At 41.6% G+C, this 23,845-nt stretch overlaps 2 protein-coding genes across 9 annotated transcripts in view; both read left to right on the forward strand.

Moving 5' to 3' along the window:
- Nucleotides 1–2,247, forward strand: part of LOC135495124 (E3 ubiquitin-protein ligase TRIP12-like) — a 29,785-nt gene extending 27,538 nt beyond the window's left edge. For all 6 annotated transcript variants that reach the window (XM_064783554.1, XM_064783553.1, XM_064783557.1 and 3 more), the window contains one exon: nucleotides 215–2,247. In XM_064783554.1, the coding sequence (XP_064639624.1) occupies nucleotides 215–610 (396 nt within the window). In that variant the 3' untranslated portion in view covers nucleotides 611–2,247. The remainder of the gene's footprint in view (nucleotides 1–214) is intronic.
- A 2,191-nt stretch (nucleotides 2,248–4,438) lies between these two features.
- LOC135494577 (ankyrin repeat and MYND domain-containing protein 1-like) lies at nucleotides 4,439–23,379 on the forward strand. Of its 3 annotated transcripts, none has more exons than XM_064782671.1 (17): nucleotides 4,439–4,604; nucleotides 5,237–5,490; nucleotides 5,872–5,966; nucleotides 8,222–8,368; nucleotides 8,584–9,276; nucleotides 9,456–9,708; nucleotides 9,894–10,371; nucleotides 10,572–10,743; nucleotides 11,196–11,336; nucleotides 11,642–11,743; nucleotides 12,234–12,341; nucleotides 12,456–12,587; nucleotides 12,843–13,116; nucleotides 13,275–13,407; nucleotides 15,441–15,595; nucleotides 18,674–18,810; nucleotides 20,876–23,379. In XM_064782671.1, exons 2-17 carry the CDS (start codon nucleotides 5,274–5,276, stop codon nucleotides 21,110–21,112), a joined length of 3,474 nt encoding a protein of 1,157 aa, XP_064638741.1. In that variant the 5' UTR covers nucleotides 4,439–4,604; nucleotides 5,237–5,273; the 3' UTR covers nucleotides 21,113–23,379. The 3 variants fall into 3 exon arrangements, with proteins under 3 accessions (XP_064638741.1, XP_064638743.1, XP_064638742.1); XM_064782673.1 differs by having other exon boundaries at nucleotides 21,451–23,377; XM_064782672.1 differs by lacking the exons at nucleotides 18,674–18,810; nucleotides 20,876–23,379 and adding exons at nucleotides 17,123–17,227; nucleotides 17,536–18,084.
- The last annotated feature ends 466 nt before the right edge of the window (nucleotides 23,380–23,845 follow it).

The raw sequence follows: 23,845 nt of genomic DNA on the forward strand, positions 1-23,845 counted from the left end.
TTTAATGTGTTCCTCATATCCTTGAGGAATGTCCGCGGACTACTAACCGAGGGCAGGCCTGGCCAGAGTCCACACCTCTCCAAGAGAAGTTATGGGGAAAAGAGGCAGATTTGTGTCACACTGCCATGTTCTTCAGTACAAAGAAAGTTTGACCAGTTGATTGCAATGAAAAAGGAGGAGTAGAAATGTAATCACCACTCCCTCTATATTTCAGCTTGAGAACCTATTCTGCGGCAGCAACAGCGACGCCTGGGAGATCAAATTGCTAATGGAATGCTGCCGTCCTGATCATGGTTACAACCACGACAGTCGTGCCATCAAATATCTGTTTGAGATTCTGAGTTCATTCAACGCGGAGGAGCAGCGAGAATTCTTACAATTCGTCACGGGATCGCCGCGATTACCTGTGGGCGGATTCAAAAGTCTTTCGCCGCCATTGACTATTGTGCGCAAGACACTCGAAGGGACTGAAAATCCCGATGAATTCTTGCCATCGGTTATGACATGTGTGAATTATCTCAAGCTGCCGGACTACAGCACAATCGATGTGATGCGGAAAAAACTGAAACTTGCGGCGAAGGAAGGACAGTTATCTTTCCATCTGTCCTAGGACTTGGCTTTCACTTTGGACATCTGTACCTCTATCACAATTAAGCCATAGATACCTGTGACTGTTCTCAAATTTTCTGACTACTCAATGATGCACAAAAATCTTCAAACTAAAACCGTCACCAGGACATGCATCCATAATCGAATTTTCTGACTGTTGCTGTTGGTGTGTTGCACAAAAGTCTTGGAACTGTAAGCGACAACAGGATGTGTGTCTGTTCTCAAATTTTCTGACTGTTCTGAATGGGTGTGATGCACATATCGTTGGAACTTGAAAGAACGAGCTAGATAAACTTTTCCTGGACTAAATGCTACTGATGCTGATACTGATATTTTGCTGAGGTATCGCAGCGAAAACTTTTGTTGCTGTCAATGCATATGATAATACTGTGGCCGCTCGGTTAAGCGGTCTTCTAGTCTAATACCTATTTATAATATCGCCAACCCATAGTTCCCTTGCTGGCACGGGATTGGGCACATAAGTTGAGTAGGTATGGCCAAAGATAAAAGACCTGGATTGGCAGGCGGCCTTACGAAATTTACACCCGGCAGTTCATGTCTTCTATCTTTGACCAATGCCTACTCAAATTATCTGCCCAATCCCGTGCCAGCAAGGGAACTATGGGTTGGCAATATTATAAATAGGTATTATAGACGAGAAGGCCGCTTAATTGAGCGGCCACAGTATATGAGATGTTGGTAAAAATCCAGCACTAGTGTCAGACAGTGTGTTCCATTTTCTACCCCTTCTTGGTCATGCAAGGATCGCTGATGGTCATCATTGGCCAATCTTGTGATTTCATTGCATTTCCCTCAAACTACAGGTTAGGTGGTCTGCATTATTTCTGTCAAGTACAGCTTGAAAAGCCAGGTTTGATCAACAGAAAATGATGTAGGCCAGTGGTCCTGCGATTTGGTTGAAAATGAAATGAACCATCTGCCCTTGGGCATTGTTGCCTGGTTGCTCATCTTAGAAGCTCTGTATGTGAAAAAAAATCGAAGTGAAAATTGACAATTGGTGAAAAGTGAAGACACAAAATTCCAGTTCATCAATTGAAAATTTCCGTCTGGTTATTTTTTCTCGCATATAATATCCGAATTCAGAGTTTACCTGCTGGTAAAATTGTTCATGAGTGAATCAAGTCACCTGGTGTGAGGGGGATTTTGATGGCAATAAAAGTCTGATGAGATTGAAACTGATTTCTTGCAGACGTCACTTGAGGTAGTTGTTTGATCTTTCAACACAGTCGCAAGCCTGCCCACACCTGGCGAATCAATTCTGTGGCTGGCTGCAAGTGTAACATGCAATTTTGCGCAGGTTTGATTTTGAATTTTGCGGAAAAAAAATTGAGAGAAAAAAGGAAATTTCACTGTTTTTGTTTCTGCAGATAAAAGAACTTTCTTTGGTTTTCCAATAAAAAGATATTTCTTGCAAATCTAGGTTATTCGCGAAATATGTGAAAATAGATTGCCTGCAAAAAGTGTAAGGTTCACATATGGTGACGTGTATGATTGAAATTGGAAAGGAATTACGGATATCAACATTAAAATCTCAATCGAGATGTAATTTATTTTGTAAAAAGGATGAAAATGTATGTTTCTGCATTTGAGAAGAAATATTCTCTTGTCCTGCTTTGATATGCAAATATTGTTCAGTTTATTTTTGTTCTTTTTCGTTTCACAACAAGGCCAGAGGCTGTCCGTACAGATGCACAAATTGTGGGCATTTTTACGGCTCCACCCCTCCATGCATGTGTACCAAAAAGGAATGCTGGTACACCTGTGTGATCTGTGGGCCCCTTCCCCAATTGGGGCGTACGCAAAAATGGATGCCCCATTACCCACCCGTCTCAACCCAAGAAGAATCTCCCTTGTTTGCCCCCAAGTCGGATGTAATCCTGATAAAGGCCACCCAGCTGATTGACTGTAATGTCTGAAATCCACCATAAGTTATCTAGGAACATATTAGGTGATATGAATAAAGACTAGCAAATGCTTTTATCTAAAACTCCATGTACATTTACACAAGGCCTTTCTGTACAAAATTGAAGTAAAAGCATTTGCTAGTCTTTATTCATATCACCCATTGGTTTATTGGAGCTTGTTTACATCGGCTAGTTCAGGTTTGCATCTGAAAGCTTACACATTCTACATACAAACTGTGCACAGTTGGAATCTAAAAATAACACTAAGATGTTCAATCTGTTCTCTGGACTCGCTTTACTGGAGATTCACCATTGTCCGCACTCGCTTCTTCAGTCAATACCAACTGTCTTGTCACGGGAAGTTGCGAGACCGCTATTGAACAACATCAGTCCTGAAGATTAGACACTGTGGATAACGGTCGAACTGTAGACGTTCTCCAGTAATGCGAGTCCAGAGAACAGATTGAACGCCGTATTTTGTGTTATAAAGTTTGGTTTTTCAATGGGCATCACCTGTGGAGCAGCATACACTAGCATTTCCATGAGTCCACTGTGGCAAGAATTTCACAGCCAGACGTCGGCTTTCAGAGTGTCCAGTCTACAAATATAGTGAAGAGCGAGACTGGTACGATTTTTTTTCTTACCTATGTTAGTGAGGTATGATTATTTCATGAACGACTTTGAAAATTGTTGTTTGAAGAGGGAATATGGTCATCTGTCGTCTACCACCCCAACACAAAATGTTTTTCTTAGTAATTTAGTTTAAAACAAACGGTATACAAAGGTCATTTTGGCCATTCAATCCCTCTGATCCATTTACATGAAGTACTAGTGCTCTTTATTAGTGTTATGTTCAACAAATTCTTCCTTACGTTCCAATATGATGCAGTTCTCTTCATTTTTGAGGTTGTTTCAATTATTCTTGGCAAAATGATGCTGTTGTAATTTTGGTTCTGAAAGGTTTGTACCTCATATATTATTACATAATAATAAGAATAAGTAATTAAACTGTAAATATGTGTTTAAAAAGTCTTCCTTTCTCTTTCTTTAGATATCATGAAGATACAAAGTTCACCATGCATACTGTAGCTCTGTGAAATGATTTCCAGGGACTGTATGAAAATTCTCTTGTAACCATCTTGATATTGGTTCGCGGAATCTTGAGCTTTTTCATACAATTCAACAACATCATTCTCGGCTAGAAGAATTGGGCTGACACGCTCAAGTGGGATATTACGTCTCTTCCCCGCCCTCCCCTCTGGCCAAGAAACCAGTGTTGGCGTTTGTTGCCCTTGGCCTTGTAACTTGCTTCAAGTTGCCCTTGGCCTTGTAACTTGTATTGTATGCCAATGACGCTCGCGAAACTCGGAAAAATATCAAGTACCATTCAGGCCCTTCTCATCATCTTTAGCTTTTTGAGCAACAACCAGCTCGTCAATATCACTATTGACCTGTAAGATCATCATATTTGAACCCAAAACCTACTGCATTATAAATGTAAACAAAAGCACATGGTCAATGTGTATATCCAATCCGTGTTAGCAGGTCATGTGATCTTTGAGATTTCGCGGGAAATGAAACATGCTCCAAGCGTCGTCAAAGGTGATCATTGTTGTCGCCAAGACTGTCTCACTCGACCTACTGTCTCTGTGGACTATGTGACAATTTCAGCGGGTGCATGTAAATTGGACATTTGGCCCGGCGCCCAGGAGATTGGAAATGAAATGGTAAACAAACGCACGTGCGCAGTTTGAAAGTTTGAACTGAGCACGTGCGTTTGTTTACAGTTTCATGACCCGAAATCTCAAAGATCACATGACCTGCTAACGCGGATTAGATATGACATCAACCAAAGCACATGGCGATAGTTTTGCCATGTTCCTTGGCAACGCCGCCATATTGTACACAACTTCGCGGAATCTATTTTCGTTGGGAGTAAAGAAAGTTGATAACGGGCTCGCTTATCGCACAACCTGAAAATAATTAAACTGCTGAGATGTCTTGATGGGTCATGTGGACTAATAGGAGGATTATCTGTGAGGTTTAAGGTGGAAGGAATCGTGGTCTTAGGTGAGAAAACGCATTGTTTACAGACCGGTCGCTTACCAACTGAAATGCGTGTCAAAATGTACAGCAGGGATGTGTGTAGGATGTGCAGTGCATTTCCCAAGTGTGTGAATGCATGTAAACATATAGTGAGCCGCTCAAGCGGTTGGTTGAATGAGATTTAGTGAATCTGTAGCTGGACTTCTGTTGTCATGGCTCCCATGATGATTTGGTCACATGACACATGACATTGACAATTTATGAGTTTCGGGCCTAAACTGAAACAGTCTGTCTCATGGTCTGATCTGAGTCGTGCGTGTTTCACAATCACCACACACTTTGACAAATGACACTAGGCCTACCCGCAATTCCCGAAGTTGGCGTAGGCCTGACGTGTGCACACTTGTTTTGTCTGGGCTCTAGTTGGTTTGTCTATGAGTATGATGATATAACACCAGTCACAGAAAGCCCGCTGTAGTGTGCGTGTTGCCTCAGCCAACTTCAGACAATGCCATGAGACACGGCGATCTCTTGTTCAAGGTGAAATGCACGACTCAGGTACATGTCAGTGCCAAAAAAACTTCTTCGAATTGTCTATCATTGGATACGCAAGCCTACCCCCATCGTATTCTCCAAGAAAACTTATTGCCTTTCAGTCGATCTCTCCATATAAACCTCAAGCCACCTGCCAACATGAAGACAACAGCACTGTCCTCAACAAGCCTACCAAAACTGCGCACTGGGAAGTTCACCGAGACGGATCCGGGTGAGATTCAAAAGACGTACAAAAGTGGCGCAAGCTTCAAGGGTCACGTCCGTGATAACGTGAGGTCGGGTCACGGTATATTCACGTGGCCTAACGGAGCGAGATATGAGGGGGAGTACGATAATAATGCCAGGAATGGAAAAGGTAGGTTGACGTTGTGCATCGGCAGGTGTTGGTCTGGTTTAGACAGCCTTTTAGTTTTATCCCATGAAATTTGTCTACTTTTATCAAATGAATCTATTTCTTGCCAAGTTTCAATCATGGTGTTACTGCCTACTCGGATGTTTCCAGCAGAACACATCACTACCTTGGGCCAGTCACTTGGCTAGTCTGATTGCCTTATCAACATAATACCTTGCTGTACATAGTTGATTAAGATTCTGAATATCACTTGCATGGTAAACATGTGTCCTCCTTGACCTTGTCATGTCCACGTTATGTAACAGCAGTCCACATGTAACGACAGATGTATTGACATGCTACACTTCTCAACCTTTCCCTAAATTAAGTTTTTCTCAACCTTAGGCATCCAGCTGTGGGCAGACAGAAGTGAATACACCGGAGACTTTGTGGAAGACATGCGCCACGGAGAGGGAAAACACGTCTGGGCAAATGGAGAGGTGAGAATTGAGATTGGTTTTGCCTGTTTAGCTGTATATTGAACAGAATTAACTTTAGGCTATTTTGTTTGATATGCCAATCCAGATGGCCTAGTGATTAGGGCGTCCGCCTCGTAAACGGAAGGTCGAAGGTTCAAGGCCCGCCGGTAACCTCTTTCAGGTGCAGCCAGTTGGTTAGCCACCAGCTAATTAAACATAGGGTACAAACTGCCTTCTCACCAGGCACCTGGCGTTAGCTACATGTAGGAGTTGGGAAGTAAAGATTGTCTCCTAAGCCAAAGCTGGCTGGCCAAAGCTGGTTCTTATGAAGTACAAGCTGCATGTAATGAGCGTAGTCAGGCACTGCCCAAGTCAATCTCATAGATTATTCAATGCACCAGGGACCATTCAGAGCTAACATGCTTTATTATTCACTATGTTTAACAAACACAAAACACTTATATACTATCATCATAACCTACAAATACAAATACAGTAGAACCTCCCTTAGTGAACACCTCTCTATTAAGGACACCCTCTGTATTGTTAAGAACACTAGTTTTGGTCTCAAATTGGGTCTTTCCATTCAATTTGACCTCTCTAATCAGAACACCTCTCTATTAAGGACAGCACTTCTCAGAGTCTTGAGGTTGTCCTTAATAGAGAGGTTTTATTGTATGTGTTATAATGGATAATGGACTTGCGAGTCCGAAATAGTACATAACATAATTTGCCCCTTACCTCGCACTCGGCAGTTAATTGTTGTACTATCTTATCAAAGGGTCATAAAGGCAATTAAATGTTGATGACACCGAACCCCACGAAACACTTTTCAGGGTGGTCGATAGCCCTTAACTGATGAACGAGTTGATCTATGTTTGATTACGCTTAGTTCTCCATTCCGTACCTAGCTTGTTGAAATTTTCCATCTATTTAAACATCCTGCAGGCAGGCATTTTTTAATGCAAGGACTTGCATTGTCTTGATGTCACTGCAAAGAGGTATAAATGAATCACTTGGCTGCAGAATAATCTATTCGCTGAATAAGTAATGATTTATTCATTGAACAAGTAAAGGAAACGATCACAGTGGCAATTAGATTATGCGTCTCAATTACTTGATTCCATTTCATCAATAGTAAATGACAGAATATGGGAAAATAGCGTGCTAGAGTGGCAACCAATAGTAAGGTTGGTGAGACACTAAAGAGCTGTTTTACGAGGTAATGTGATCATGAAGAGACAGTTCTCCTCTCTTGAAGGCCTATAAAATCAAAATTTGAAAATTACCAAAAGTGTGAGTTTCCCGCTTTAGTGGAATAGGACCAGCATGGTTGGAACTACATGTAAAAGACCCTATAGAACTTACTGGATTTATTGACAAAAGAGCCTCGCACATATAACTTGTACCAACATTTCATAAAGACTAGTCTTTATGAATTCTTGCTTGTAATATTTAGTCCATATTGCTAACATGTCGCTTCAACTATTGATCAGTCTACAATCTATATCAGATACGATCTATTGGTCTGGTATTAGTTATGGTTTGATTAACCTGGTCAAGTGCAACGTTTGGTCTGATGATTATCGACAGCGCATTGACAGGTGACGTTGAGAACTTCTTGGCCTGTCGTCTTTCTGGCAATAAAGTCTGAACGCCGAGCAAATGTCCCAGAAAATCTTCTATTTGGACTGGAATATATCTCTGCAAGATTTTCATATATTATCATACATGCACACATACATGTCATGTAGGCCTAACATAAAAGGCTTAGGCCTACTTGATTATCCTCCAAAGCCGATTCTTTTTCTGCCTCGACAAATCCGAGGCTTGTGTCAAGAATTTTCTATTCCAAAACAAATCAACGTAATACCAAACACAATCTTTCAGTCGTTAATTCTTCTCTCACTGTGGGGAAAATTCTCATAAATATTTACACAAAAAAATCATGCATGGCCCGTGATTTTTTTTCCTTACATATGAGCAATAAAAATGTTGAACAAGTTGAGGTTAAGCTCGGGATATTGTCTGAAGAATTTTTAGATTTGCGTTTTGTTATTCCGGGATTGTACGGAATTCAGATATCCTAATGTCTTGGTTCAACCATGTCTATGTCCTTGGGCCATACTTTATTTTTGGTTGTGAGAAAAATCAAACTCAGGAATAAGCAGCTTAATCCACAAAAAAGGTCTTCTGTGGTCATCTCGGCGATTTTGATCGCAATTTGCTGTGATAAATACTTCATTTTTGTATCTTCATCCGGACTTTTATTTCAGAGTTACACCGGTGTGTTCTTTCGAGATCGTCGCCATGGTAAGGGAGAGTATCGGTGGCCTGATGGATCCTGGTTCGTTGGGACGTTCTACATGGATAAGAAGGAGGGATACGGAGCATTCCATTTCACAGATGGAAGCAAGTTTGAAGTAGGTGCAGCAATCTCTGTCATTCCTACCGCAAGCACTTCTCAAGCAATTGACTCAACTCAGACATCTGCACACTTGGCATAAGGGGAGGGGGTCACGCGGCTCCTTGGCTGCGATTTTTTAGAATAAGGAAAGTTAAATTGATTGCCTCTCTCATGCATCAAATATGTTTGGCTGAACTGTATCAGAGTCTGACCTGTGTTCATCTTTTGCAGGGCCTTTACAAAGATGACGAACGAGAAGGGCCTGGTGTCCTCACATATCAGGATAATTCTCAAGATGTCGGCCTCTGGCATCGCGAAGGCCTCGTAAGAATCTGCTCGTCGCTCCCCGGAGCTTTTACGATGGGAGACCACAGCGAATTTGAGTATAACCCGGAAGACCACAAACAATTCATCAAAGTTAATGACGAGGAGTGTAACAAAGGAAGTTTACAAAACGACATTGTTAAGGCACCTCCTGCTGTGTTTGATTACGACCCTGATGCAACAAATCGCGTCTTGTCGTCGTTTTCCCGTGAAGCCAGTAGCTTGTATTGCGAGTCTTTAGACTCACGGAGCGCTGCCATCGACAGGAAACCATTCGATGAAGAGTTTTTCAAAAGCACTTTGGAAACTGACGACAATGAAATTGTGGCTTGGAACAATACTCCCTCTAGTGTCGAAATGCAGAAACATATCTGGAAGCATAGACATTTTCAAAACTTGTGTAGTTTTAATGCGAATAAAATTCTGGATGGAGAACGTGTACAGGAGAGTAAAAAAGGACAAATCGAAAGTGCCTCAGATCAACTTATAACCGCCGCCCAAATGGGTGATCTTGTGGCGGTGAAGGAACTGTTGGATGATGGGAAGGTTTTTGTGGACGTCTCGGATAAATGTGGCCATACGGCTTTACTCGGTGCTGCAGTAAGTATCATTGTCAATCGAAACTGTTTTATTTGCAAAATGGCATAGGATTTTGTCATTTAATCCCCAGAGAGGGTAAGAATCATGGTCAAGCAGCCATACATGCTTACATACTGTAATCATCTACACCCAGTTCCATATTTAGTTTGGTCTCAAATCAAAAAATCTTCGTTCTCCAGGTGAACTGGTATCAAGACATCATCAACACTCTCCTTGACCACGGAGCAGACGTCAACAAACTCAACAACGAGGGCCTGTCCGCTCTCTCCGCATGTGCTGTCTTTTTTTACCCGATTGACCAATTCCTGTATAACATCGCTGAGCGGTACATGGAGAAGCCACCAGAGGTTGAGGTGGAGTTCGATCCAAATGTCCAGGGGATTCTGGTGACGGATAAAGAGAGAGGAGATGAGAAAAAATCAGGGAAAAGAGGTGAGTTCATCACAATATCAAAGTTACATGTAGTCAGTCGTCAGGCCCAGATCCGGGTTGGGGATAGGTAGTCGCACAACGCCACCCTTCCTGCCCTATGGCCTATAGGAAGAAAATGTTGAATCCAAACCATTTTCTAGCTTGTTGCAAAAGTTCTCTAATCCTTAATTTCTGAAATATTTTAGGTAAACAAAAACCGATACAAAATAGCGATAGCAAAACGACATTGGACAGCGGTGTAAGCAGTCCTCGGGTGTCCGCACGTCGAGGCCAAAAAGCTCACAAACACGCCAAAAACGAAATGATCATGGACATGAAAACGGTGACAGAGCAGTTGATGGAACTCGCCCCGAGCCTCACTTCAGAACCTCTGGAGGAAAAACCAGAAGTAAAACCTCGATTACGGACATCAACGGACCCCGGTTGCGATTCGCTCTACGACAGCGATGAAGGCAACAGCTACCGGAATGAGTTGAATACGCCGTACAGTGGTTTCGAGTCGAATGCGTCCGTGCGGAATTTCTCGATCAACGTGACTAGTCAGTTGATGGAACGATGTGCGACGCAGCTCAGTCAGAATCAGATGGTTGTTGATCGGCGCCGGCGAAGCAGTGACACAGATTTGACCGGTACTGTACGGACATTGGCAATCAGGAAATCCGAGTGAGTTTTTCTTGGGACTACTTTTCAATTGTTGGCATAAGAACCCTAGTGCATGTTACACCGATTGTCTTGAACACTTTTTGGATGCGTTTGTCTCGACAGTAACTGAAAGGTTTCAAGTATGAATTTGAAAATGGAATGTCTCCTCTGAAATGTATTTTGGTCTGCGAGTATTCAGTTTTCTGGCCATCTTCTTGCAGTTATACTCTGATGGAGGACACCATCCTCTTGTTACTACAGCGGGGCGCCAACCCGAATGCCTCATCCGTCCCAATGCCAATATTATTCTTCGCCATCAAAGCTGCTGATGTATCGATGGTGAAAGTGTTGCTACTCAAGGGAGCATCCACTAGTGCCAAATTATCCAATGAGGTGAGGAGAATCAGGAACCTGTATTCTGACCAATCCTCATATTCTGGGCTTGGTCGTTTAAAACAAGTTTTGTTGCTGATGATGCTGGTGTTAACTTACTAACAATCAATCAATGTTGGTTTTCATAAAGTGCTCAGCAGGTGGGTATTCTAAGAGCGCTCTCTTTCTCGAAGGCAGTTGCCTAGGGAGGCCCTAAGGAGGGACTAAAATTTAAAAGTCTGGAGGGATTCAGTGTTAATACGGAGCCTTGGTGGCAACTGGTTCCACAGTTTTGTGGAAGTTGACTCTGCAATGGCACTGGGACTCCCATTATCGTACAGTCGAGTTGGAATGGCTTGGCCTTAGTGGCCCAATGAGCTGGTAATGGAGGGTAATGTTACCATGGTAATGCGACTGGAGAAAAACATGACTGCTGTTGTAGTCGAAAATGATTTCATATTTTCCATTTTCAGAAGGGGGGACTTGCCCCACTTCACATAGCCTGTGCTATACCGGGAGAGGAAGGTGTCCAGATCACGGAACTTTTACTGAACTCCCTGGCGGACCCTGATGTCCGGGCAGCAGATGATGACTCATTTCTTGGGAAAACGTTGGTAAGTTTGCAGAAAAACTATTCGAAAGTATTTAGGCTGTAACACCAGCCGTTCCTGAAACCTTTCAGTAGGCACCCAGTCATATACCTAAGGTGGTGTTAGGCATGTAAGGGAAAGAGACCTGCCTTCGGTATCACACTACATGTATAGTTGGAATTGAACCAGGGACGTTATGACCGCCACTCGGAGACCTGTGCCACTACACCACGGTGGCTCCATATTTTGCAGAGGAGACCCAAAGGAGATATGAATTGATGGATGATATTGTGTTCTGTTCTAATTTTATATTTACGTTAATTTTACAGCAAGAGGAGTGGAGCAAGGATGTGATAGACGACTGGAGTCGTTCAGTGCTGGGTGGGAGGACGCCGTTACATATTGCATGCGCCAGAGATGATGACTATAAGGTAAGCGGTCGTATTGAGTTTATTTTGAAATCGCAAGTTAGTTATCATTTCATCTCTTCATCAGATTACTGCTGTCTATCAGAACCTGGTTGTGACATTGTCTCCTCAGGCTCATTCACCAAACTACAGAAAAATCTTACGTGGCACCCTTCTGATTTATACCTCTCTCCTGGCATCACATGAGGCTCAGCAAGATGACAGCACAGTGGATTATCCTTCAAGAGAAGCAACCACGAGCATCAACTCCGAACACTGATGGGAAGACACGTCACTTACCAGTGATGTCACTAACATATTATATCCTATTTAGACGTCATGTCCATAACACACTGGCACTTACTGTACAACCAAGCCATGCAGACAACAGAATCGGCCCTGACGACCATGCCGGTCAGTTCAAGGTCACACCATATAAACTGGAGCAGACGTGTTGAGGTTTTTTTCTCGTGTTTTTAAAGAAACTTCATACAGTTTGTTTGCTTGTTTACAGAGTGCTACGCGTGTCGTTCACTTACTCCTTCAGCACCATGCCAACCCGAATCTTCTCTGCAATGGACATTCACCACTTTCCCTGGCCATAACTAGTGGAAACGACACGGTAGGTTCATCATTAAGAAAAACAAGCCATTTGCAGAAAGCAAAATTGTAACGGGATATTTTCAGAATCTTTGAGCATTGCGACAGTCGTATGTTCATCTTCCTCCTCTTTCAGGCAATCGACTTCCTGCTGAAGTATTGCGCAGATCCCAGTTTACCGCTGACCCATGGTGTTGGAAGCGCCCTCTGCGTGGCATCATCTACCGAGTACGAACACAGACGGACAATAGATGGCAGGATCGCACTGGTGGGTAAAGTTTTATAGAAAAAGAAATGAAGAGTTCATAGTTTGTCTCCAGAAGAAAGGATTTAAATCCACCGAGAAAGAAATTCAGTTTGTGAAAAAATGTACTGAGGAATTCGGCACGTGATGGAGTCTTCATCGCTACGTCGAAATCCGGTTGGATGGAGCGGACAGTTGCCACCCGAGTCTATACATTGTCTGATAAAATCAAAATTCTTGATGTCGATTGTAAAATATTTGGAAATGTTCCAATTCCAGATTGACAAATTAATCAAAGCTGGTGCAAATATTCTCGCTCCAATTCTGGTTGGGCTGAAGCGTATTGCTGGCACGGCCGTAGATTATGCCTACCACATGTACAACCTGGACAGACGCATAGCCCACATGCCCTATCACGCTTTAACACAAGCCGAGAGAGAGACGTTCAACGCACGGCGGAAGTTACTGGCGCATGATGGTGATCTGCTCCGTGAGGCGGCGGTCGCCAAGGAGAAGATGCGAATCGAGGAAGAAGAGATACTGGGTTGTAGAAGTAAGTGTTGGTGCCAATAGATCGCGAATCTTAGAAATTTGCCAAATCCACGGAGAAACGCCCGCGAAAATTTGGTCGTTTACAAGAAATAGATTTGATGTTAACAATGTATACGTAAGTTTCTATTCATGATTGACTTTGACTGCTCTTGTCCTCAGGTACAAGCCCCAGCCCTGATTTTGTGTTCACGGGTGCCGGTGCACCACTGCCTCCAGGCTCAAGGGGAAGGGCCAGTGATAGCAAGGTCAGTTTTAAGGACAGCAAGGGCCAGCTTGACGGAGAGGGGACAAGGTAAGAAAATTCCTTCATATAATTCTTTTGCTATTTCCCTCCATTTAATCTAATCAGAGACGAAATTCAAGTCGAAGAATTCAGACGCACAATCTGCCCGCATGATAGCGTTGCCTACACTCACCCTTGCTTTGTAATCCATGCCACATCACCAAACGAGCTGAGGAAACTGACTTCAATCAATACAATTTATCATAGGTTAGGAATGATGGCTGGGGGGGGGGGGGCTTCTAGGTGATTTAGGCCCTGTGTGTTGAGGCCTGGAGGTGCCCGAATTTCAAGAGCTTGAATAGTGTCTATTGTGACCTTAGGCATTGTAGATGGTTGTTTTATTGGGTGATATGAATAAAAACTAGCAAATGCTTTTATCTATAACTCCACGTACATTTACACTAGGCCTTTCTGTACAAAATTGAAGTAAAAGCATGGTGGGTGATGTTAGAGTCCTGAAGGCTTTGATTGCCGCTGGTGTTACTGATTTGACAACTGGAGTGATGTTGGCAGCATTAACGTCAGATGATGTAAAATATGAGGAGGTTATCATTGAATTGATCCACTGTGGAGCTGTCATTGATGGCCTCCCATGGTCAAGGTCAAGTGATTTCAATAGATATTCGCCAACGGCTGTATTTGATTTGTCACTGCTTATCGTCGTATAGGAAGAGTGTCGTCGTTCTCACTGAAGAGGAGGCCAAAAAGTATCAATCGGCCCAAAAACGGCGTAAATTACGGACCAACATCAGGTTTGCACGACGCTATTTTTTGCACGCACCTTTCCCAGTAGTTTCCAATTACTTAGTTGCCCTCGTCTATAGGCAATGCCAGACATCAAAGCAGTTTCTTCCTGATTACCTGGGCCACAAGATAAATCAATGAACATGAATGCTGTTGGCCTTTAAGACCATTGACAGTGTCTGGCATTGCTCTTGGCCTTTTGATGTCCCAACTAACAAATATACATTCCAGGTTCCAGCACATTTTTGGTTTATTCTCACACCAGTTTTTCTTAAAACATGACAAATATTGGGTGAGAGTTATAATGCACTTCCTAAATAATATGGAATAGTAATCATGAAGTTGCACATTGTACCTTTTTTGCAGAATAACCTGTCTCTATTGTGACCAAAGTACAGTCCAAATCACAATTGACATCCTGTAAATCACGTCATTGGTGCGTCAGTGGTGTGTTATTGACATGCTCCCTACGCGATGGATGGATGTTATTTGTGACTTGGACTGTAACAGATTTGTTTTATCACATCCAGATTGCATAAAGCGTTTTGAGTGCTCCGCAAATGACCAATTTTTGTCTTTATGACCGACAAAGTAGTCATGACAACATGACAGTTGTAATTTGAAAGTGCTGTTTTGTTTAATCACAAGCAATCATGATAATGACATCAATTGTCAGACAGTGTCAAGAGAAGCTTTAGACCTGTCAAATGCTCGGCAATTGCATTTTTCTTTAGACGTCTTTTCAGATTAGAATAGTTGACTGTCTAGAAAAGTTTGGACTTAGTACCAAGATACTAGATTTAGAACGACTTGGTCTTAGCTTCAGTTAGTATTTAGAATATACTTGTGACATAGTTGAGTGAAAATCATTTTCAAAAATGCTGCTTTCCAATGTATTCAAACAATGCTGTTAGATGCATTTCCAACTTGAAACATTCACTATACAGCAATATGAACTTCCTTGTCCATAATTGAGTACCTGACTAAACCTAGTCACTCCAGTGGAGCATAGCTCGCCAACAAGATTTATCCACTTACTCCTGTCCTGGGCAGTTCTCTCAACTCGGGTCCAGTTCATCCCTATAGTCCTAGCCCCGTGTTCTGTCGATCGTCGTCATGTGGTCCTGGCCTGCCTGGGCACTGTCCGCCTTGAGAGTTCCCCCTGGGTGCATGCCTCGTGATGATATTCCTTGACTCCCTCAGGGTGCGGTGCCAGTTCCACTTCCTCCATGACCTGCAGTTCTATCTGCCTGTCTAATCTGTCAATAAGCCATGAAAGCTTCATCTCTCTCCTTCAGGAAGCCACTGTTCAAGTACTGCTACGAATGCGGACGATCGGTTGGAATCCGCCTGACAGCCTGCACTCGCTGTAAGGAGGTGTTCTACTGCAGTAAGGCGTGTAAGCTGAAGGCTTGGAATGCTCGACATAAAGAGGAGTGTGTCAGAGTGGGCGGTAAGTTGAACCCCGTCAAAATGTAATTTGCAAAATTGTTGTTGGCATTTTATTTTTGCCGATTTTGTGCATAACTAAGATTAGTGAAAAAACAAAAATTGCGAAAAAATATTTTTCATTTGAAAAGCTGAAGAAATTTGACAATGCAGATTTTGTGCATAACTAGGATTTGTGAAAAAACGAAAATTGCGAAAAAATATTTTTGATTTGAAAGTTGAAGAAATTTCGCACTTCTCCGAAATAAAAAGTTTTTTTTTTTTTTCAAAAATTTTTGTGATTGCTAAAATGCAAGAGAACAACGCTGCCTGCATCCTGGCTCATAACCAACTGCTCCCCTTGCTGTGTTTCACATTTTGATCGAACTAGGTATAACAAATATTATGACCTAACCCTTGGCTTTCAACTACCGAATATTCTTTTTTAATTTCATAATTTTCATAACGTGTTTTTAAAAGACTGTAGCTTGAAACTGAAAAGAGTTGGAATACTTAAAACTGCCCACGCGCAACCGGAAGACGGTCCAATGAAACCATATGCCTCGATACTTATTTTATACTGCAGAATTTCATAATCTTTGTAACAGTCAGTATCTTTTGCAAATAATCTACACCCGTTTCATGTAACATGCTTATTTTAACATAGACAATTTCCTCAAACTGCTGCGTGCACCAGAATCGGACTCTGAGCATGTTTTTCTGAGATGAATCATGTTTAATTTCACAACGGCATGATAGAATTTTTCGAAGAGGAGGTCTAGTCGGACGACGGTCGTCAGGTGAGTAATGCAATCGTCAAAAACCTATTAAGTTGAAATTTCACAAAACTGCGTCTCCGGTACTTTGAAGTAATAGGTCTTTGCTAACCTGTATGGTATTATGCCACAAGGCTCTCAGAAATTTGATATTTTGATCATTTCACCATCATATAACGGCCTATAGTGACTGCTATCGAAATGAGGCCAAAGCGTTTGGAGGCATGCAGAGAATGTCACACACTAACACTACAGTTCACGTGATCCATGCTTGCCCTGCTTTCAAACTGCCTGCCTTTACGTGACATCACAAGCTCGATTTCTGTCCACGTGTGAAATAACATTTCCCAGCCCAATGCTGTACAAACCAATAATTAACAACCAGTTAAATGTCTCTAACTTTCTGCAGTACCAGTCCTGTTGGTACCTTTAAGCTTTAGATAAACAGTGAATGCAATTTATGGCCAAAGATATTATTACAGAGAGATGGCAGGAAGGTCAAATTACATTCGAAAATTTCGGAGGAAATTGTCTCAAACTTATCGTCCAGATCTTTCTGTGATGACGTCATTGGCACCTACCGTTTCTTTTGAACTCAATTCAATAAAACTTTTCAAAAAGACTATTCAAATGCTAAAATCAGATGCACATTTCTTTATCAACTCAATCACTTTCACTTTCCCCTTTGCCCCTTGAATTACCGGTATTTCAAAAAATTAAATTCTAAAAAGATATTTCTCAAAAAAGAAATTTCTCACGAAAGTGTTATGTTTCAGGCCCCGAGAGTCGTAAAGGTCACAGTCAATCCAAGGCAGCTCTTTCAGATGATGAGGACGACCCTTCAAGTCCTCGGAAGCATAAAGAAACGACTGCAGCTAAAGGTGAGAAATATCCAGTTCTCCTAACCTGTTTGATTGCTGATTGGCTTGAGGGATTGGTACCGAATGAGTATTGGTCACTCACCTAACACTGCAAATGTGGAGCTAAAATGTAGACCGAACTGAATTAACCCTGAAGACCCTCTCAATAATGCCCCTAAAGGAATCTCATTAAGCCAGATGGGTGTCCTGTAAATTAAGGAAAAGTTCACGCTTCCTTGATGGTGACGTCTTTATTCTGATTCATGACATGTCATGTCTAGATTTGTTCAACTGGTAATAGAGTACTAACGCCTTGTTTTCATCTTCAGTTGAATCAGTGAAAGGCATCTTGAAGAAATCGAAGGCGTTTAGTTTGCGGTAGACAGGTTGCTTGGATGTGGTGGAGGGACGCGCCTAATGACAGAATCACGACTGAGAAAAGCTCAAACAATCTTAGCTCTCAATGAAAATGTCTGTGACGCTGTCGTGAATTCAAACACGGACCTAAATACCTGACTGACAGACACATTGCACTGTGAGGCGAGAATTTTAATGGTTTGGGTCTCGATTGTTGAGCAGACCATGGTATTTGGTGGAGGTTGGGGAGATGGAGGGCAAATAAATGCATATTTGCTCTACTTTCTACTTTGTTGATTTAAAAAACGTGGGGGGGGGATGTAGGTGTAAAAACTTTGCTGATAAAGCCAATCAAACCAGCGAGAACTTTGTGATTTATGAAATTGTACATCTTTAGTGAATTCCACTGTTGGACTCATTGGGCTTTGGTATTTATTGCATGAGTAATCAAGTATTGTTTTGCATGGTGTAGTTTTCTATTTTCTATGTACTATGTAGTTATATTCAATAAAAGTAGGTTATGTGCGTTAGTTTGTTATTCTTTGTCCATCTTTATAGTAATATGCAAATAATGATTTGACTGGTTTGGCGCAATCTGCACTTCAAAGGTTCTGACTGCATTCACAGGTTGTCCCTAGGTTGTGACCAGACGTCTGATGGACTGGTTTGTCACAACCCATCCTGAGGAAATCAGTGATTGTAAGCGACGCTCTGATTCAGCGCACTAACTTCTGCGCTGGTTCTTCACCAAATGAGAGGAATGTCTCAAGGGTTTGGGTGCAGTGCCAGAGAAGGGAACATTAACCCCTGATATCCTCAGGATGGTCAAAACCTGAACTTGAAAAGGATTTGATGAAACAGTCCGGACTGTATTCACAGCATATTTCTCAGTTGTGACCACGCATCGACTGGGTTGTGACAGTCCAAGGAACCATCGCAACTAGTAAGATGTGCCTACTGTCATTGCCTTCAACTCTTGATGACACTCATTACATGTAGCTATATGAACAGCCAGGACCAAGCGAAGCTCCCTGGCCGACAGGCCTCTTATATTCGAGGGACGACTTGGGCGTGGGATTGTCCCTTTAAGGTAATATTTGTTTGTTTCAGGTCGTTCCAGAAGTCCCAGTCCCAGGTCACGTAGCCATGGCAGGGTAGACAGTCCAACACCTGTTACAATCCCCGACAAACGGTTACCAGCCTCGGTCGCTAATCTAATGGCCGATAAAAACGCCATGAGGATCAAGGTTAGTGTTTAATGTGGTGGACATGGGGTGTTAATGGTCAAGATTTTATTACCAATTTGAGACTCGGTGTCCCCGAGTTCAGGAGTGAGTCTGTGAATATGTATGTGAATGAATCTATGAATGAGTCTATGAATGAGTCTATGAGTGAGTCAATGAATGAGTCTATGAGTGAATCAATGAATGAGTCTATGAGTGAGTCAATGAATGAGTCTATGAGTGAATCAATGAATGAGTCTATGAGTGAGTCTCTGAATGAAACTTTGTTAATCTTTGAATGAGTGTTATCAGTAAATATTATTGAGAGTGAATCTATGAAGTGAGTCTATTAGTAGAAGTTAGCCAGACTGAATCTATGAACATGATGAATGATGGAGGAATCTATGAATGGACAAAATGAGATTGATTTGTTTGTGATTCTGTAGAAAGATCGTCAAAATCCTACAACTTGTAGTGACATTGAGGTCAGGCTGACAACTGATCCTATCCCAGACAAGCAGTTACCAAAAGGTCGTCCCAAACGTAGACGTCGTAATGATGGCAATACGATACCCATGGCAAAATTGAAGGCGGTTAAACGCGCCATGAAAATCAAGGTTAGTATTGATTATGGTGGCTTGAAGGCGCTAAAGGTTTTCATGTCTCTGAATCTATGAATGAAGAAATGAGATTGATGTGTTCATGGTTCTGTTGTATTGTAGAAAGGGGTTTATTCCAAAACGTTTTGCAAGTCGGGAGGTGCATGCAGGTTAGCCAACTGGTAATGAATGTGTGAGTGGGCATGAGTCAATGAATGAATCAGTGAACCAGACTGAATCTATAACCTGATGAATGATGGAGGAATCTATGAATGTACAAAAGGTGATTGATTTGTTGTGATTCTGTAGAAAGATCGTCAAAATCCTACAACTTGTAGTGAGAGTGAGGTCAGGCTGACAACTGATCCTATCCCAGACAAGCAGTTACCAAAAGGTCGTCCCAATCGTAGGCGTCGTAACGATGGCAATACGGTAACCATGGTAAAATTGAAGGCGGTTAAACGCGCCATGAAAATCAAGGTTAGTATTGATTATGGTGGCTTGAAGGCGCTAAAGGTTTTCATGTCTCTGAATCTATGAATGAAGAAATGAGATTGATGTGTTCATGGTTCTGTTGTATTGTAGAAAGGGGTTTATTCCAAAACGTTTTGCAAGTCGGGAGGTGCATGCAGGTTAGCCAACTGGTAACGAATGTGTGAGTGGGCATGAGTCAATGAATGAATCAGTGAACCAGACTGAATCTATGAACCTGATGAATGATGGAGGAATCTATGAATGGACAAAAGGTGATTGATTTGTTGTGATTCTGTAGAAAGATCGTCAAAATCCTACAACTTGTAGTGAGAGTGAGGTCAGGCTGACAACTGATCCTATCCCAGACGAGCAGTTACCAAAAGGTCGTCCCAATCATAGACGTCGTAACGATGGCAATACGGTAACCATGGCAAAATTGAAGGCGGTTAAACACGCCATGAAAATCAAGGTTAGTATTGATTATGGTGGCTTGAAGGCGCTAAAGGTTTTCAAGTCTGGAAGACACTGGCTGTCTTTGCAGGAGTTAAGATGGGTATATAAACCCTAGGTTTTGGAGACTCCAGGAGACAGTTTAGATTTGCTATTAAGTCGACTCACGTCATGCCGAGAGGAACTAACCGATTTAACAACTCTGCTTGATGTGCGCTCGCTCAGTAACGTCAATATGTGATTTGATTCTGATGAAATCTATTGATGAACTTTTGGATGAATGTACAAGTGAACCGGTGAATGAGTAGAAATGAGTTATGATTGAATGCATGACACAATTTCAGCCAATAATCTATGATTGACGATATATATTCATCAATTATATTGACTGTATTTCAAAAGTTGGAAATCCTGAGCATATTAGAGTAGAATGGGTTGTTGCTTTTTGTAGTTTTGCTGGAAAAAATCAAAAAAGTTTAAGACGGGCGTCGTTTATGCTACTTCAGGGAAGTGGGGCTTTGAAGCACGCGGGGAAAATTCATCAGGATTCACCAACTTCTTTTCAGGTCCCATTTAAAGGTCGTAGTCAGAGTGCGCGAATTGCAGCTGCCTTAGGGCAGCATGGCATCCGGTCCGGCTCTATCGGCCAAGGTGGTTACTTTGGCAAGGGAACGAAAGGGGGCGCCACGAAAGACGGCCATGGCGGTTACTTTGGCAAAGGGATGAAAGGGGGTGCCAGTGATGGCCAGTTCAGAGACCAAGATGAATATGACGAGAACATGGACAACTACAGCTATAACTAGACATTCCATGGGTTCATAATTTTGGGCCAAAATTCTGAGAAACCTTTTTTGAAAACACCCATTTTTTTTCGTGTGGCAAAAAAATCATGGAAAAAGGACTGTTTGACATTCTCCGTTTTGGAATTTTTGACTTTTATTTGTTACTTTTTGGTATCTTTTGTGCAACTTTCTAGAATTTTGCCACAAGACTGTGAACCTTAATTTATACATTTGTGCTATCTTGTCAAAATATTGAAAGTAATGATCATTGTCTGTAATGAGCTAACGTGAATCTATTAGATTGTGTATACCTGTTCGATTTTTTAGCGTACTTATTTTTGCTACTATTGTCTTTTCAGTAAAGAGAGAAACTTTGCTTGACGGTGGATAGGTTAAGGTGAAGGGTAATTTAATTGGCTGTCACAGTTGTGAATCATAACCCCACTGCTGCTCAAAATGGCTGTTCCGTTTTAGGTTCAACACTTCTAGGACTAATGCCAAAGTTTGCCAAAAAAGTAACACAATGAAGAAAGATTCAGGATCCACAAAAAAAATTAATTCGTTTTTCACATTAGCAAACTTTATTTCTGTTGACACAATATATTTTTGCATCTTTTTTCTTCAAAAAAGACAGAACTTTTACAAAGATATTGATCACTTGAAGTGTTGAATGATTTTCCTTGGAAGTTTTGCACTCGTGTAAACTTGAAACTGTTTTGAGTGATGTTTTCAATTCCTTTAATGATTGTGCCACTCCTCTGAAATTCTGTGATGTTTCCAAGCCAAGTCACTAACTCCCTCAACAAGCATTTACCAGCACTTTTTCCCTGGAATACAGTGTCTAACTCTTGAGTCATATCACCTAACCATCACTTTCACAGTCACATTACAAGACTTCGGAAAAGTATGAAACAGTCATATTCATATTAAATCCTAAAATTTGATGCATAGAGAGCTGGTGAAAATTGGTTACAATGCATAGGATTTTGCAGTCACGGGACTCTGTCCTGGCCAGGAAATGCCTATGTATGTTTTTTCACCCAGATTTCCTATCTCAAAGGATTTTAATCCTTTCTTTACAAGACAAAAGCATGAATTTTTCACAGATGAATAAATGATTAATAAACTACATGTACATGGTTGTCCCCAACACTCCTTATGTTTCCTCAAATGAGTGGTCATGTAATACTTTGCACACATGTGAAGATTACTAAGAAATTTGGCCTTTTGGAAGGAAGCCACAGTGATATATGTTCTGGCAAAAACTCATTATTGGCCAAATAATCACCGGTGGTATGTTTAATGTGAAATCGTGTTACTTTTATTCTATATCAGTAATCTTTCGTAGTAATTGATTAACATTGTCAATAATGATTAAAGACTAGTCTTCTTTGATTGAAGTGATTAAAGCTGTGATTTCATTGTGAGGGCTATTCCATTTTGATAGTGCGTCAGGTTTTTTCACAACTTTCTCTTTCACTGTTTCTTCTCCTGATACTTTTCACGGCGCTAAAAAGTTGGCTGATTTGCTCATTTTCATTTGACGATAAATCAAACATTGCGCTTGCTGCAGAAATTCGATGGCTGATGCATTAGAGCAGGAATTAACACACTTTGTAATGTTGCTTTTGACAGTGCTTTCCGGAAAAATTCTGAAAATAAATAGCTTTGGTGTCTTAAAAGTCGACTGTGATTTAGGTCAAAAGTAGATGAAAACACCGATGAACTATGGATTTGGGACACCCTGTAGGTGGTTATTGTGATTGTTAGAGAACTTTACAACATTTTAAAAACACTTTTGATTATTATTTGTAAATAGGAATATTGCAGAGGCCTACTTGTACAAATATATTGTTTATATTCTATACTTGTGGTAGAGGGTTAAAAGTAGATGTACAGTCTGTTCCTGTTTTTGAAATGTTTGCGCAGATCATTTCTTACTTGTCTTGTGATGACAAGGCTGATAGCGGATCTATTTGTTTGAAAAGAAGAAAGAACTGTTAACCGCTAAATTCTCACGCTTTTAAATTACCGTATTTCGTAAAAATTTGGAAATCTTATTTTGACCAATTGCTAAATGGGTTTCAGTTTTTCCAATTAGAAATTTATTTGTTGCGAATTGAGGTAATTAAGTCCGTGGAAATAAAACTCTGGCCACAATTTGACGGTTTGCAGTATTTCTTTGAAAAGAAAGAAGGTCTCATCATTTGAGTGAAAAGATTGCCAGTGCAAGAAGATGATGTGAAAGTAGATTAAACAATATCAATAAACATACAAGACTTTATTTATTTTTGGTAATGCACTGGCACAACCTGATCTCTCTCCCCTAACACCAGTCAGTATCACCAGGATGACCCATTCGGAGAGACCATCCCACAATGGCACAACCTGTCTGTCTCATACACCAGTCAGTATCACCAGGATGACCCATTCAGAGAGACCGTCCCACAATGGCACAACCTGTCTGTCTCCTGTTACACCAGTCACTATCAGGATGACCCATTCGGAGAGACCATCCCACAATGGCACAACCTGTCTGTCTTCTGTTACACCAGTCAGTATCACCAGGATGACCCATTCAGAGAGACCGTCCCACAACGGCACAACCTGTCTGTCTCCTGTTACACCAGTCAGTATCACCAGGATGACCCATCCAGAGAGACCATCCCACAATGGCACAACCTGTCTTGGCGGAAGCTCTGAAATATCATTACCAAGCTCGACATAAGTTGGAAGCTCTATCTCATCAATTCA

This window comes from Lineus longissimus, chromosome 10 (genome assembly GCF_910592395.1).
Source record: "Lineus longissimus chromosome 10, tnLinLong1.2, whole genome shotgun sequence".
In the NCBI taxonomy this organism is placed as follows: domain Eukaryota; kingdom Metazoa; phylum Nemertea; class Pilidiophora; order Heteronemertea; family Lineidae; genus Lineus; species Lineus longissimus.